The sequence below is a fragment of the Tursiops truncatus genome, chromosome 5, assembly GCF_011762595.2.
Source record: "Tursiops truncatus isolate mTurTru1 chromosome 5, mTurTru1.mat.Y, whole genome shotgun sequence".
Taxonomy (NCBI): Eukaryota; Metazoa; Chordata; class Mammalia; order Artiodactyla; family Delphinidae; genus Tursiops; species Tursiops truncatus.
Genome location: NC_047038.1, coordinates 119394557 through 119408633, shown reverse-complemented (window position 1 = coordinate 119408633; position 14077 = coordinate 119394557). Strand labels below are relative to the sequence as shown.

Sequence of the window (14077 nt, the reverse complement as noted above, 5' to 3'; positions counted from 1 at the left end):
TTTGCGGTACGCGGGCCTCTCATTGTTGCGGCCTCTCCCATTGCGGAGCACAGTGGCCATGGCTCACGGGCCCAGCCGCTCTGCGGCATGTGGGATCTTCCCGGACCGGGGCACGAACCCGTGTCCCCTGCATCGGCAGGCGGACTCTCAGCCACTGCGCCACCAGGGAAGCCCCAAAGTCTGCACTTCTGTGCAATGTGAAAATTATGCCAGCTAATATAACTCATTTGTGCAAAATCATGTAGTACAATAAGAAGAGAAAGCAGTACTTTTAATGTCTATGTTACTGTATCATTTAAATTGGCAACTTAAAAAGATTTTAATTATTGTAATCACATATAAGTCAGACTTGATGATACTGACTACAGTATGACGGTTAACCAGGTACCTTGTTTGATAGTCCCGGCCCCAAAATATCAATGGCCATATATATGATGGGAGGTCATACCCTAGTACCTAGTAAATGTCTGTGTATTTTTTTAGACATGTTTCAGTTTTAACGATATACTGGATATAACTATTTGTTTCCTTTTTATAGCACAACCCTGATGAAAAAAAGCAGTTACCTGTACTATAAAGGGTACAGAGTACCAAGGATACGTTTATAGTGACAAAAATGATTTAGCCTCTAAATTACACATTGAAATATTAAGTAATTGAAAAAAATCAACCATAAACTGGAACAAAAGCCTGACAAGCAACTACAAAGCCTTTTACAAAATACTGACTAATCTTCCTTTTTATAGATGTCATCCTTTCCTTTCTCCAATTACATCATGCAAACTCAGTTATTTTTAAAAGATAAGAGAACTTAACACTGGTGAACTGATACCCATCTTTGCATATAATTTTCTGGAAAAATTAAATGGATTTCTCACACGGCCATACTTCTTAAAGCAGTAAAATACATAAAGTGCTTTTCTTTCCCTTGTCAGAAGTACAAGAGAACAAGAAAGGTGTCCTTTATGTTTCCTCCTTCAGTTATCAAATATCTTATCCCAATTCACACCCCTTCCTGCAAGCCTCTAAATCCTCTGTGAGACCAGCATATTGAAAATTGGTTCCTTATTGCACTGGACTCTCAGCTTAGTGAAGGCGGAGGCCATGTATTTGTTTGCCACTGAATACACAGAAAAAGATATTTCATGAATAAATACTTTGACATGGAAATAAAAAATAAGATAGAAATATAACATGGTATCAAAATTAGGGTACTCTGCATTTTATTTTAGTTTTTGGCCTTCTAAAAAATGATTTCAATTTTCTATTTTAGCTATTATAAAAATGAAAACAAAGTTTGCTATTTGCCTCTTTTCAATAATCTGTTATCTGACAAAGTTATGCCCTAATATTTCACTTTCTGGTTTTCTGGTCAGACTTATATCTCCAGTAATTTTTCTGCATTTGGTGCAAATATTTTAAAATAGCTGCTGCCTGAACTGCTCCACAATCCTGGTTCTTACGCTGTCTCCCTCATCACTCCTTTCTCTTTCACTTGTTTGTCTTTTTTCTCCAGCTTCATAAAGAAGGGATAATTTTACAGATTGGTCCTCAATTTTCTGACATTTCCTTCCACATCAGTAACTTTGGAGGCCTGTTTGACTTTTAGTAGATTCGGCTGTGACTTTTAATTCAAAGCCTCTGTCACCAAACCCGATTTTGTCCCCAGTCTCCAGGGTTCCATTTCCAAATCCTGCCTGGGCACTTCCAGAGTCATGTGTGTACTCAAACTCATGTCTGTCATTGAACTCCTTTCTCCCTGAAACGGATGAAGTTTTTCCGTAAGTGTTCTCATCCTCCTAGGTACTGAGGTTTGAACCGTCCAAATCCACTTTTGTTCCCTTTGCCCCACTGATACCATAGTTGTAAGCCCAGCTCTTTAGAATATCTCCCTTTTCCTTTATTTATTTTTTGCGGTACGCGGGCCTCTCACTGTTGTGGCCTCTCGCGTTGCGGAGCACAGGCTCCGGACGCGCAGGCTCAGCAGCCATGGCTCACGGGCCCAGCCGCTCCGCGGCACGTGGGATCCTCCCGGACCGGGGCACGAACCCGTGTGCCCTGAATCGGCAGGCGGACTCTCAACCACTGCGCCACCAGGGAAGCCTCCTTTTCCTTTTATTATTAACACTATCATTGTTCCGATCTAGTCACCTCAACTTTGAAATAGTTAAGTTCCTAAATTATACCCCAACTAATCCTTTGTTCTTTCTCCAAGCGTTTTCTTGGGGAAAGTATTTGCTGTTTCTCAGACACTGCTTTTATGATGTTACTCCTCTGCTCACCAATGGCAGGTTATGCTTCAAAGTTGATAGAACAAGAATCATGTCGCCACAGTGCTGCTGAGGGCTCTTTTTTTGTATGTCTAAACATTTCTTTGTAATTTTTATATTAACATGTCATATTTTTTCTCCCAAACTGCCAATTATTATCAGACACACAACTTTTTTTCACATTGGGAACATGAAATATGAGATGCTGAAATGAGTTGCTCAGAAATGACAATAATTACAGCCACACGAAGAGCTCTAAGCTAATGGCTCTTAGCGAATGTGCTGCCAGAGGCACAAAGCAGAGGGAATTTTTAAGATGAAATTCGTCTCAAACATTCATCATGGCAAATATATACAGCTTCGGCAGAAAATGATATACCCGAACCCTATATAGTGGTATTCCTCAAGGACCCATAAGATGCCACGCTAGTCCTACTAATTCCCAACTTTGTACTTTAAAAAGTTCTGTATGGCTTTTTAAAGCTAAACAGAAAGCAGTGGGGAGACACTCTGGAACCCGTGATATTAGATCTGAAGAATTATCTAATAATTCAAAGCAGATGATGGGAGATAATTTTCTTGTATACAATTTAGATGGTTTCGTAGAGGCATGCAAAAAACTGCTCTGATCCCATATTCAGTGACTTGCCTGTGGTTAACATTAGGATAAGGCAAAAATGTGGATAAAGGATAAGAGTTCCACCATGTGGTTTGCTCCTTAGATGAAAACAGAGACATAAATTCTAATTTAATATTAAGTCTTTCCAGGGCAGCCTGAAACTATATTTGGCTTAAAATGTATTAGTTTTATTATTTTTTTCTTTCCTTTCTTATTCTACAGGATTTCAGTTTTACCTCCACAATTCTTTCCTGTTAGCCAGACTTATCACATATCATAGTTTCAAATATAACTTGTATATAGATAGATAGATAGATAAAGTGATCTCAGAGTCTAAGATTTTAGAGCTAAAAGAAAGTTCCAAATAAATATTTCTAACTCATGAAACTGTCATTAGGTTTCTAATACTTACTGCTATTTCAGACTTCCTTATTATAACAATGAACAGTAAAGAAAGTTCTGTGATGCAGATTGCTTGATTTCTGTCAGCTCCCCCCAACCCCCTGCCAACACTTTGGGATCACTTACTAATCCTTGGTCTGAAATGAGTCTTCTTCCTTAATGAGAATCAACTACCAAATGAGATACATCTACTTGGATTTCTTCCTTCTTTGAAATGTTCTGGTGAATAACAAACCCAAATTGAAACCAGACTATCATTTTATCATCCAAAATCAGAAGTGGAAACAGGAATCAAAGACCCCAATACATATAAACTAGATCCTCAAAAGACATCACTTGGCATTAAAGTGCTTCAAAACTTTTCAAGATAAAAGAAGTTTAGTATTTTATTTTCAACATAAAGGAACCATCGACCAATATAAAAGTGATCTTTTTCTAGATAGGCTATCAAATTCCTTTATTTGTAAGGCAGAAGCTAAGGAGGAGAGATTCATGACATGATTTCTACCCAGCAGAAGCCTAGGCGAGCCAGGAGACTCTTTGTCTGCTCAGATACAATACAATTTTTCACATTATCAAACACATAACTTCTTGGAGTAAATTGAGGTTAACAGAGTAGCACAAAACTATTTTATTTGCTTTGGCTTTCATGGCCTAATAATAATGTAAAAATCTTTTTTTGTAATTTTATGGATGTTTAACAGAACGAACTAAAGTATAAGTTTAGCTATTAGTGTTGTTCTGTTAAAAACAAAAAAGCATCATGCTGTTTAAAAAAAAAAAAATTCAAGCACTGGAATCACAGGTTGTGGAAAGTTCAAGAGCCTGAGAACCAGGCAGACATTGGTTTGAATCCAGGCTCCATTACTTCACTAACTCTGTGACCTTAGGTTTTAACCTCACTGCCCCGAGTCTGTCTAGCTTCATATGTAAAACTGGGATAATCATAGCACCTATGTCAAAAAGTTGTTTTGAGGGTTAGAGATAACATAAATAACCTAGAAAATTTCCTTAAAGTAAATGATAGTTAATAATTACAAATTTTTGTTGGTCAAAAGGTACAATTAGCAAAGAGTTAATACATATAAATGACTTAGAATGATGCCTAACACATAAGTGTTAGCTGCTGCCATTGTCACCGTTAAGTGGTAAAGGGGAGCTGACAGAACATAGAAAAGAAGCAAAATTAATCCCACACCTATACTCCTCAAGGATAGGAGGAGAATTTCTGTCTGCAATAGACTTTATAAACACAAAGAAGTCAACTGGATAAGATACACAGATAGGCATGGCCTGTAAAGGCACCATTACTGCCTTGGATTTTGCAGCTTGAAGTTGGATACTAAGCAAAATATTGAGAAGGGTTTGATAAGGACTCATCAAGAGATGGCTCCCCTTTAGAAAGAGCAGGAAGTGCTTTAATTAAGTCCTTTGATGTCTTCTGATTCCTGCTTTCACCTCTGGAGCCAACCACAAGCCCAGGAGCCTGATAGGCAGAGCAGAGGGCCAGCCCCCAGAGAGAGACAGACTCTGCAGGCTGCCTGCAGGAGGAACAGGGTGGGAGAACTGGAACCTTTATCCTGAGGTTGAAAATAATATCACACAAAAAGGAAAAAAAAAACTTAAATATATGTTCTCAATAAACTATTGTTCCAAAAAGAGTTAAAGAGTTCTGGGAAGATTTATAAGTTGTTCTTTGAGTACCTTTGAGGAAATCCATAATTTTTGTGCCGTGTTAAAATAAAGCACTAAAGAACATTTCTGATGATTTACTCTGAAATGTATAATATTCTAAGTTAAACATATATATATATATATATATTTTTTTTTTTTTTTTTGCGGTACGCGGGCCTCTCACTGTTGTGGCCTCTCCCGTTGCGGAGCATAGGCTCCGGACGCGCAGGCTCAGCGGCCATGGCTCACGGGCCCAGCCGCTCCGCGGCATGTGGGATCTTCCCGGACCGGGGCACGAACCCGCGTCCCCTGCATCGGCAGGCAGACTCTCAACCACTGCGCCACCAGGGAAGCCCTAAACATTTTTTTTTTTTTTTTTTTTGCGGTACGCGGGCCTCTCACCGTTGCGGCCTCTCCCGTTGCGGAGCACAGGCTTAGCGGCCATGGCTCACGGGCCCAGCCGCTCCGCGGCATGCGGGATCCTCCCGGACTGGGGCACGAACCCGTGCCCCCCGCACCGGCAGGCGGACCCCCAACCACTGCGCCACCAGGGAAGCCCTAAACATATTTTTTAATTAAAACTTTTACTTCTCTTTTCTTCTTTTTCCTTAGAGGGTAAATTTGTGAGATTTGAACTGAAAAATCCCATATTTTAGTCCTGCTGTTTCTCTGCAGGACTAACCTAAGATTTAAGCATGGTAGTAAGATTTCACTGGTCTGCTTAGAAAGAAAAAATTCTTCCAAGTGCCTTGAAAAGGACATGCACTCCTATCATTGGAATAAACAAGCTTAAAAGCAACTGCTGATGAGCACAGTACATCGACTGGAACTAATAATTTTAAAGCAGAGGAAGTTCCAAAATATATCCTTTCATGTAAGTGACTGAATGGGTGGATAAAGAGAACTCACTATAAGTGAAGTAAACACTGAGGTGGTCTTGGTAATACTACTTGCACTGTTGAAATGTGCAGATACTTTTGGCTATAGGACCTGGAAGCACACAGTAGGTACTCAATATATATTTGCTGAATGAGTGGGTTAACATAATTACAGTTATATGCAGGTTTACTTATTCTATTGAATATACCATATGTTGTATATTTAATATGTTGTCTATACTATAATTATTGGTCAATAAACCTGACTAAAACAGAGATCTATTAACAGAGATGCATCACTGCATTAATGCTAATTAATCTTTCTTTTGAGGAATAACAGGAACATAGTGAAAGCCGTGCAAAATGTCTGTTGACTTTTAAGATTTAGATTCCACCAGATTAGTATTCTTTTAAGATTTTAATTCTTTTAAGATTTAAGATTCTTTTAAGATTTAGATTCTACCAGATTAGTATTCTTTCCTGAGGAAAAAATAGCCTCTTCCTAATCTTCCACTAGGAAGATTAACATCTCTTAAATGATATCACTACCCTGGAAAAGTTAATGATGGTAAACTGTGGCTATAACATATGAAACATCTAGAATCTGGATAAAGCACAGACTACCCACTGAGCTTCTGAATATTTTAAAATATATCAATATATTTACTTAAGTAAGTTCTTACTTAAACCATGAGATGGTAGGAATAATTGTACACTTTAAATTTACCTAAGCATATACTCTCTATTTACATGAGTGTACGGACACTTTTATTTTACTTTTGCCTACAGAGTTAGGTATTCTGCATTCATAGATGTGACCTGTATTAAGCCCAAGTAAATATTAAACCATGCTGTTCAGATAGTAACTTTTGGAAAGGGCCACATTCTTGCTTCATTTTACCCAAGTGCAGTTTTTAAAGGTAAAAATTTTATCAATTTAAACTTGCCACAATATCTAGTTTCCACTGCTACCTTCCCCCTTTACTTATTTTATTGATATTATAATGTTTACGCATCCGTCTCTCTAACCAGACTGCAACTTCTTCTTAGGTCTTTAATGCATTTTGGAATCCCGAGTGCCCTGTGCAGAGCAGGTACTTAGTAAATGTTTATGGAAGTGAACTTTGCACTTTCGTCCTCCAACTACATTTTTTTTGTAAATTTCCATTCATTTTGGGGTCCTTTTGTAAGAGCCAGAGTCATTTTTTCTATCTTCATTCACCTCATGAATCTTTTGTCTTTTATAGAAAGTGTATTCTTCAAAGGTAACTGAATACCAAATAGTATCTTAAAAAACAACAATAAAAAACCTCATAGCTTATTCATTGATTATTATAGGCATGAAAAAATATTGGGGTTGACATAAATACCAATACACCAATGTGTAAGTATCTTCTTTTATCATAGACATCAAAATTTGAATAATTGACAGAAACAACCTCACTAAAAGAACCAAAAAACTCACTTAGCAATGTGAGCTACCGAAAGATGTTTATTAAAGTAGTTCACAGCTTCAACTATGTTTTCAGGGTAAGGGGAAAATTCTCTCAAGTTTTTTCTTGCATTTTTTCAAAGCAACTAGAAAATATAATAATATCTTTCATTCTCAGCAGTATGTTATGATTTACACATCTAAATCTTAGAAATTTATTCTTAGGGTTACCTACGGGACGCCAAGTAATTACTTGGCAAATAGCATTAGCACAAAGGCTCAAGGCTCTTACCATCAAATCCATCTTCCTCTGACCCCAGTTCATCATCTGAGCAGATGTTGAGGACATTTACCAGCATCTCAGTCACTAAAGAGAAAAAGGAAAGAAAGAAAGAAAGGAAAAAAAAGTCTACATTTTCTACTATAACCTTAATTATGACTCTGGCACTGTTAATGACCAGGCTTAGCAATAACATTCTTACCTATATTGAAGATGGAATTTCCTGCAAGTAGTTTCTATAAAATTCAGACCATAAAAGATAACAGGCTTTGTATTTCTATGCAGACTTTATATTTTTAAAATTATTAGCTCATGCCTACAAAATCTAATGGTAACATTTACCAGCTATAGGTCAATAGACAGTGGACAAAAGAAAAATGTGGATATGGATATACTATAATCTAGGAAGGAGAAAATGGTTACTTTTGAATTTTTATTTATTTGTACAATGATGCTGCTAGATTTAGACCAGATTATAAACTTTATGTTCATAGGGATCGAGTGAATGCTAGATCTCTTTTTTAAATTTTTTAGTCCCCCAGAGAACCCAGAATAGTGATAGAAATGTGGTTTTGTGTTTAAGAAAAACTGATGATTTATGAACTAATATATTTGAGGTAGTTGTGAGAATATTGATTTTAAAAAATGACTGTGTTGAGATATATATATACATACACATATATATACACATATACAACATTAAGCTTCATTTTCAAAAAGGTTTTACAAATGAAGCTCAGGTAAGTTTAATAAGAAATTTACTTGAGTAAATAGATTATAAGAGGGCTGTATAAAAGCATTATACACAGAAAATCAGTACTGCAACACTTTACACTAAGTTACATGTTATTTGCATTGAACGTTTTAAAAAATTAGGTTGGGTTCTATCATGAATGTGAAAAGAAGCCTGTCCACTATTTCTTCAAGAGTTACTTTTTAAAATCAGTGTTTTTCTAGCATTGAAGATACATGATAAAGAGTAAAACTTCACTGGAGCCAACATTAACTCAGAGCTTCAGTTTAATTATCAAAAGTAAATTATGTACACATTGCTATATTTAAAATGGATAACCAACAAGGACCTACTGTATAGCACAGGGAACTCTGCTCAATATTATGTGGCAGCCTGGATGGGAGGGGAGTTTGGGGGAGAATGGATACATGCATACGTGTGACTGAGTCCCTTCGCCGTGTACCTGAACTATCACAACACTGTTAATTGGCTATACTCCAGTATAAAATATAAAGTTAAAAAAAAAAAGAAAAAAACGTAAATTATGTACACGAATATATTAATACATTCTTTTATAACAGATGTTCAAAATCTGAATAATTAATGGAAACAACCAAAATGAAGGGTGTTCAAGGGTAGTTGTCAGGATTCTCAGTGCTTCTGTGTCCACGCTGCGATCTGATGGGTGCGAGGAAGTGGTGACACGGAGTAGTACTGGGAACATTTATCAGAAAGTATTAAAATTTACTTTTGACTTATTTTGTTGTTGGAAGGGAAGACTTCTTTGCTGACAATTCATAGATTCTCGGGTTTAATTGTTTTTAGAATATTTAAAGAAAAAATACATTGTAGGAAAATAAATACTACACATATTAATATATTACACATATGTATTAATATAAACAAACAAATATTTCAGAAGAATGTACAGCTTTTCTCTAAAATCCCCCCATAAGACATCATTTTTCTGAAACACGTGCAAGCTCTTATGTTTATTACAATGCACACATTCACCTTCTCTGTGATGCTCAAGATGTTGCATGAGGAATGATCCAGATTATCACCATTAAACCTCCTGAACTGAAAACTCAAGTTCAGTGGGTGCAGGCCTTTCCTCCGAATTTTTGCTGAGGTTTAGGTCAAAATATAAAAACCAAATAAAGGGAGAAGGAAGGAAAGAAGGATAAGGCCAATTCTTCTGTAAACCTGGGGCAGGCTAATAAACAACTTTTTAAATGTAAATTTGTCTCACCTTATACTAATGGCCACCATATTTTAAATGAACTATTTTTTTGTTATTGTACATGTTGTGTTTCAAAATATTGTAGCCATTAATCACTTTCGTACAATGATTATTATTAACATCAGAAATGTGAGGAAAGCATGGTTATCACAAGCTTTTAGTTTGACCAGTAGTCTATAAAATAAAATTATACTTTTGAATTATAATGCGAAGGGGTAAGAAAAGAAGGTAGCCATTATAGCTTGAAGCCAATCAAAACTATGAATCTGTTATTTTTTAAAGGGTTGGATTATTCTAATGAGGTTATATAAATTATCCTAATATTCCTCTTTTATTTCCCCTTAATTCCACTCATTGCATATTGTTAATGGCATATACAGTGACATACTTTCAAATCACTGCTCCTACGGTGAAGCCTGTGAGTTTTACTGGTTAGGCCAAAGTGTTTCTCTTTCTGACTGTTTCATGGTAAAAAAGGCCGCATTACCTCTCCTTCCTTCCCATACCATTTTATTAAGAACATCTCAGGATTCCACAACATACCTTTTTCCCCAACAAATGGCAGGGACCAAGTGAAAACATCCATGAAATTGGGAAGCCAGTATGGATGAGGAGAACAGTTGAATTGCCTGATATTCATGACATTGTTCTCATACTTCAATACTGCAGCTGAAGAAAACAAAAAGAAGGACATTAGATTCACAAGCACATATTTCTGCTTCTACACATGGCTTGAGTTGATCAAGAGAATTCAACTATATATTTGACTTAAGTTCCAAAGCATCAAGGCAAACAGCTTCATTGGTCACGAATGTTTATTTAGTTACGGATTTAAACTTCATTCAGTGTAGTATCTAACTGCACAATGTATAAATACTATACATGAAATGGCATTATAGTTTGGCAAATATGTATATAAGATAGTTAATCAAACGTCAGGAATTGGATCAAGCTCTTTTGCAGCCAAGAACACTTTAGTCTTTTGTTTTCTTTTTCTTTTTTTTCGTGGGCCTCTCACTGTTGTGGCCTCTCCCGTTGCAGAGCACAGGCTCCGGACGCGCAGGCTCAGCAGCCATGGCTCACGGGCCCAGCCACTCCGTGGCATGTGGGATCTTCCCGGACCAGGGCACAAACCCGTGTCCCCTGCATCGGCAGGCGGACTCTCAACCACTGCGCACCAGGGAAGCCCCCCATGTTAGTCTTATTTAATACCTGGTGACACGAATAAAAGTGGCATAGCTAAGTTAGTGTGATATAATTTAATAATATCCTCAAATATTTGAACAGAATTTATATCTATTGTTTTTAAAGCACACGTTTTTCCAGTACAACTCACAATAGTTGTACAAAATAGTTTAAATGAGACTGCACTCTTGACTTAATAAAGTAAAATGTTTGGACTGAATCCTGCCTTAAATAATATGCCGATGTTGACTCTACCCTTGACTTCTGAAAAGGATGCACCATCCTCAAAAATGGGAAAATCAATCTGCCTGCTTCACTCTGCTTTGCCTGGTATCTGTAGGTTGGACACACACTCACATGGGATGTTACGGTTGCAGAGATGTTAACAGCATAGCTAGTCTCACTTCTAACCAGGTTCAGAACCTCATCTATAGCAATCGGGACATAGGGTGAGCAGGTGTCTGTGAATACTTTCAATGAAGCAAAAGCTACCTGTTTTAATAGGGTCATCTCCTCTACAGATAGACGATTTTAAGTTGTAGGAAATTCTCAGGGGGAATTTAAACCTTCTTTACTACTTACTGATCCTAGTTCTGCCTTCTGGAAAAATACAGATCAAGTATACTTCTGTTTCTAAATGACAGTCCTTTAAATATTAAGAACAATACTCTCACACGGTACCTTGCTGAGTTTTGGCAAGATTTTACTGTTATTATCCTATCATAGCATGATTAGCATTGTATTAGCAGAAACTATTGAACAGATCCTAGATGCTGTCAAATGAGTTTTTCTTGGTTTTGTTTGGCGGTTTAAAATATAGAAAAATTAATCATCTCATGACTTTTTAATTTTTGGACTGACTTTTGTATGTGGAAGATGTTATAGCATGTGATTGCTATGCATAAAGATATCCCTTAAAAAATATATATTTTTGAAGAGCTCCTGGGAGTTTACTGGGTTTGAGCTTTGCATGAATGTCTGCACTAATATCTTACTCAACTACTTATCGATATCTTTAACATAACATTGCTTTCATAACTCTGCGTTTTCCTTCCACCTGGAATGTTTTCTCAGAAACCTCTGAATTTCCAAATTCTTCCCATCCTTCGGTGCCCAGCCCAAACACTATCCCCTCTGTGAAATCTTTTCTGATTTCCTCTGGTGGATGTCTCTCCTCTGAATTCCAAAAGCCCTTGACTTACAGCTCTATTTGCATTTATTATTCAATTTTGATCACAGCTATTCTAAGTGTATATGTATATATCCAACGTCTCCCTACGGCCGTAAGGACAAGTACCATACAGCAGGCTCTCTATCTTTATGTTTCATATACCACCTTCTTAGCACAGATGCTCAGAAGTTAAGGATACATCTTGGTATTTTCCCTATAATCTTTTTCAAGAAAATTCTTCCTAATGCCTTTGACCCTTCCTCACATGAGACCGCTGCTAGAGCCTTTCCCCCATCTTGCTTATCCTATTCTGGATGTATTCCACAGCAGCAATGCTACTGTTAAAGTGTGGCTCAGAACTAAGAGAATCTCGGTGGGGTTGATCAGTGCAGAGCATGGGAAGGATGTATAGTTTTCTGTGATTTGCATACTACATACATCATATTGCAGCTGAATAATAAAGTGGATGTTTTCAGCAGCTTGAAGTTAACAAAAATCATACTTGAGAACAGTGAGGTTTTTTCCTTTGAATCATATTTCAGGCTGACCAACCCAGTTCCACGGAACAGAATCACAGATGGTTTGGGGACAGGAATTACAGATAATGCAATCCATACTGATATGGAGGGAGTTAACTGTCTTCTTCCCATGGAATGCTGAATCCCGCATACACTTCTGTAAACCTGTTCTTCTTTGCATTATCCTATCATTTATGCGATATGTCATTTGGCCTAAGGATACATTCACATAGTATTAGAAACATGCAAAATGAAAAACTCCTGGCAAATTACAATATCAATACTTGGGATCTGCCAGATGGGAAAGGTGAAGTACTTCCCGCTTTTGCTAACTGCTCCCTGAGCACCGGCTTCATGGAAAAGGTCTTTACCATTTTTGAATACTGCATATTATTAGCAGAAATGGATCCTCCCATCTTCAAAAGGATCTCTTAAGGTCCTAAGTCATCTTTTTGAAGAGTAATTTCTCCTCGAAGTCCACTCCCCCACTTTTTATTAGTGTTAGGTTGGTACAGTAGGAAGAAGTAAGTGTTATAACTGACAGTACCCCAGATGAAAGAGAGAGGCTTTCTATAATATGTCACTTAATCCTTACTACAAATCTGAGAAACAGATGTGACTGCCCTCATGTTATAAACTAAGGATTTGAGGTCAAGAAATGAAGTGACTTTCTTAGGATCATGCAACCGCAACCAGGAACTAACTGGAAGATATCACTCCTATTCAAACCCAGCTTCTACTGACACCAAATCCATTCCCTTTCCACCATTCCCTCTCTCTCTCCTAAATTATAAATGTATGAATTCTAGTCCCAGCTGTTATACTAATTTAACTTTGAATATGGTATTCATAATTAAAGAGGTTTTAGCTTTTCGCCAAAATACGTGTTTGAGAAAAGTGAAATAGGATGCACATTCACAAGTGTGGACAAGGCTTATCCACAATAGATAAGCAGAAGCTCTGTTTTGTAGCTGGTGAGACAAAGCATTTGTTCATTCAACATTGGCTCAACCTAATTTATCTGCGTGCCTACTGATAAAGCAGATACTGTTTACAGATTTTATTTTTGTTTATTAACAGCAGAAATAATACCAGTTAACAGCAGCTACGTTTTCTAAGCATCTGCTCTATACCAGGAACTATATTTGGTCTTTTATAATCACAAATCTTTGCAATCTCTCTCAAAAGTGATTCTTACTTGCATTTTCAAAATAAGCAGAGAGGTTATTTGCCCAAGGTCACACATGAGAAGCAGCAAACTTCAGTTTGGGTTTGAATCTGAAGTGCCTCAACTTTCCAGTATTCCACAATATTCTCACCCTTCCCCTTCCACATTTATTCTTTTTTTTGTAAAAAAGGAGCACTGGACTGGAAGGCCAGGCGCCGAGACCGAGAGATGGATTCTGTCATGAATTATAAGACACACAGCCACTTAATGTCTCTATGTCTAAATTACCTCACCTCACTACATGGGTTTATCCAGATAACTTATACGACCTCTTCCAGACCCAAATGATGTTCACAAACTTCTGCAGCAAAGATCTCATCATTAACACAAAGACTGATGAATATTCTCAGTAATTCTAAGAGGGTATTAATAGAACTTTTTTCTTATTTTTCTATAAAAACAAAAATAAACAAATGGGACCTAATGAAACTTCAAAACTTTTGC

The 14077-nt window shown here is 37.1% G+C and overlaps 1 protein-coding gene across 2 annotated transcripts in view; it reads right to left on the bottom strand.

Annotated features, from left to right (window-relative positions):
* The window catches only part of PPP3CA (protein phosphatase 3 catalytic subunit alpha), a 295701-nt gene that overhangs the window by 25193 nt on the left and 256431 nt on the right, over positions 1 to 14077 (bottom strand). For both annotated transcript variants that reach the window (XM_019926474.3, XM_073805565.1), the window contains exons 9-10: positions 10075 to 10200; positions 7568 to 7642 (exon numbers count right to left, since the gene is read on the bottom strand). In XM_019926474.3, the coding sequence (XP_019782033.1) occupies positions 7568 to 7642; positions 10075 to 10200 (201 nt within the window). The remainder of the gene's footprint in view (positions 1 to 7567; positions 7643 to 10074; positions 10201 to 14077) is intronic.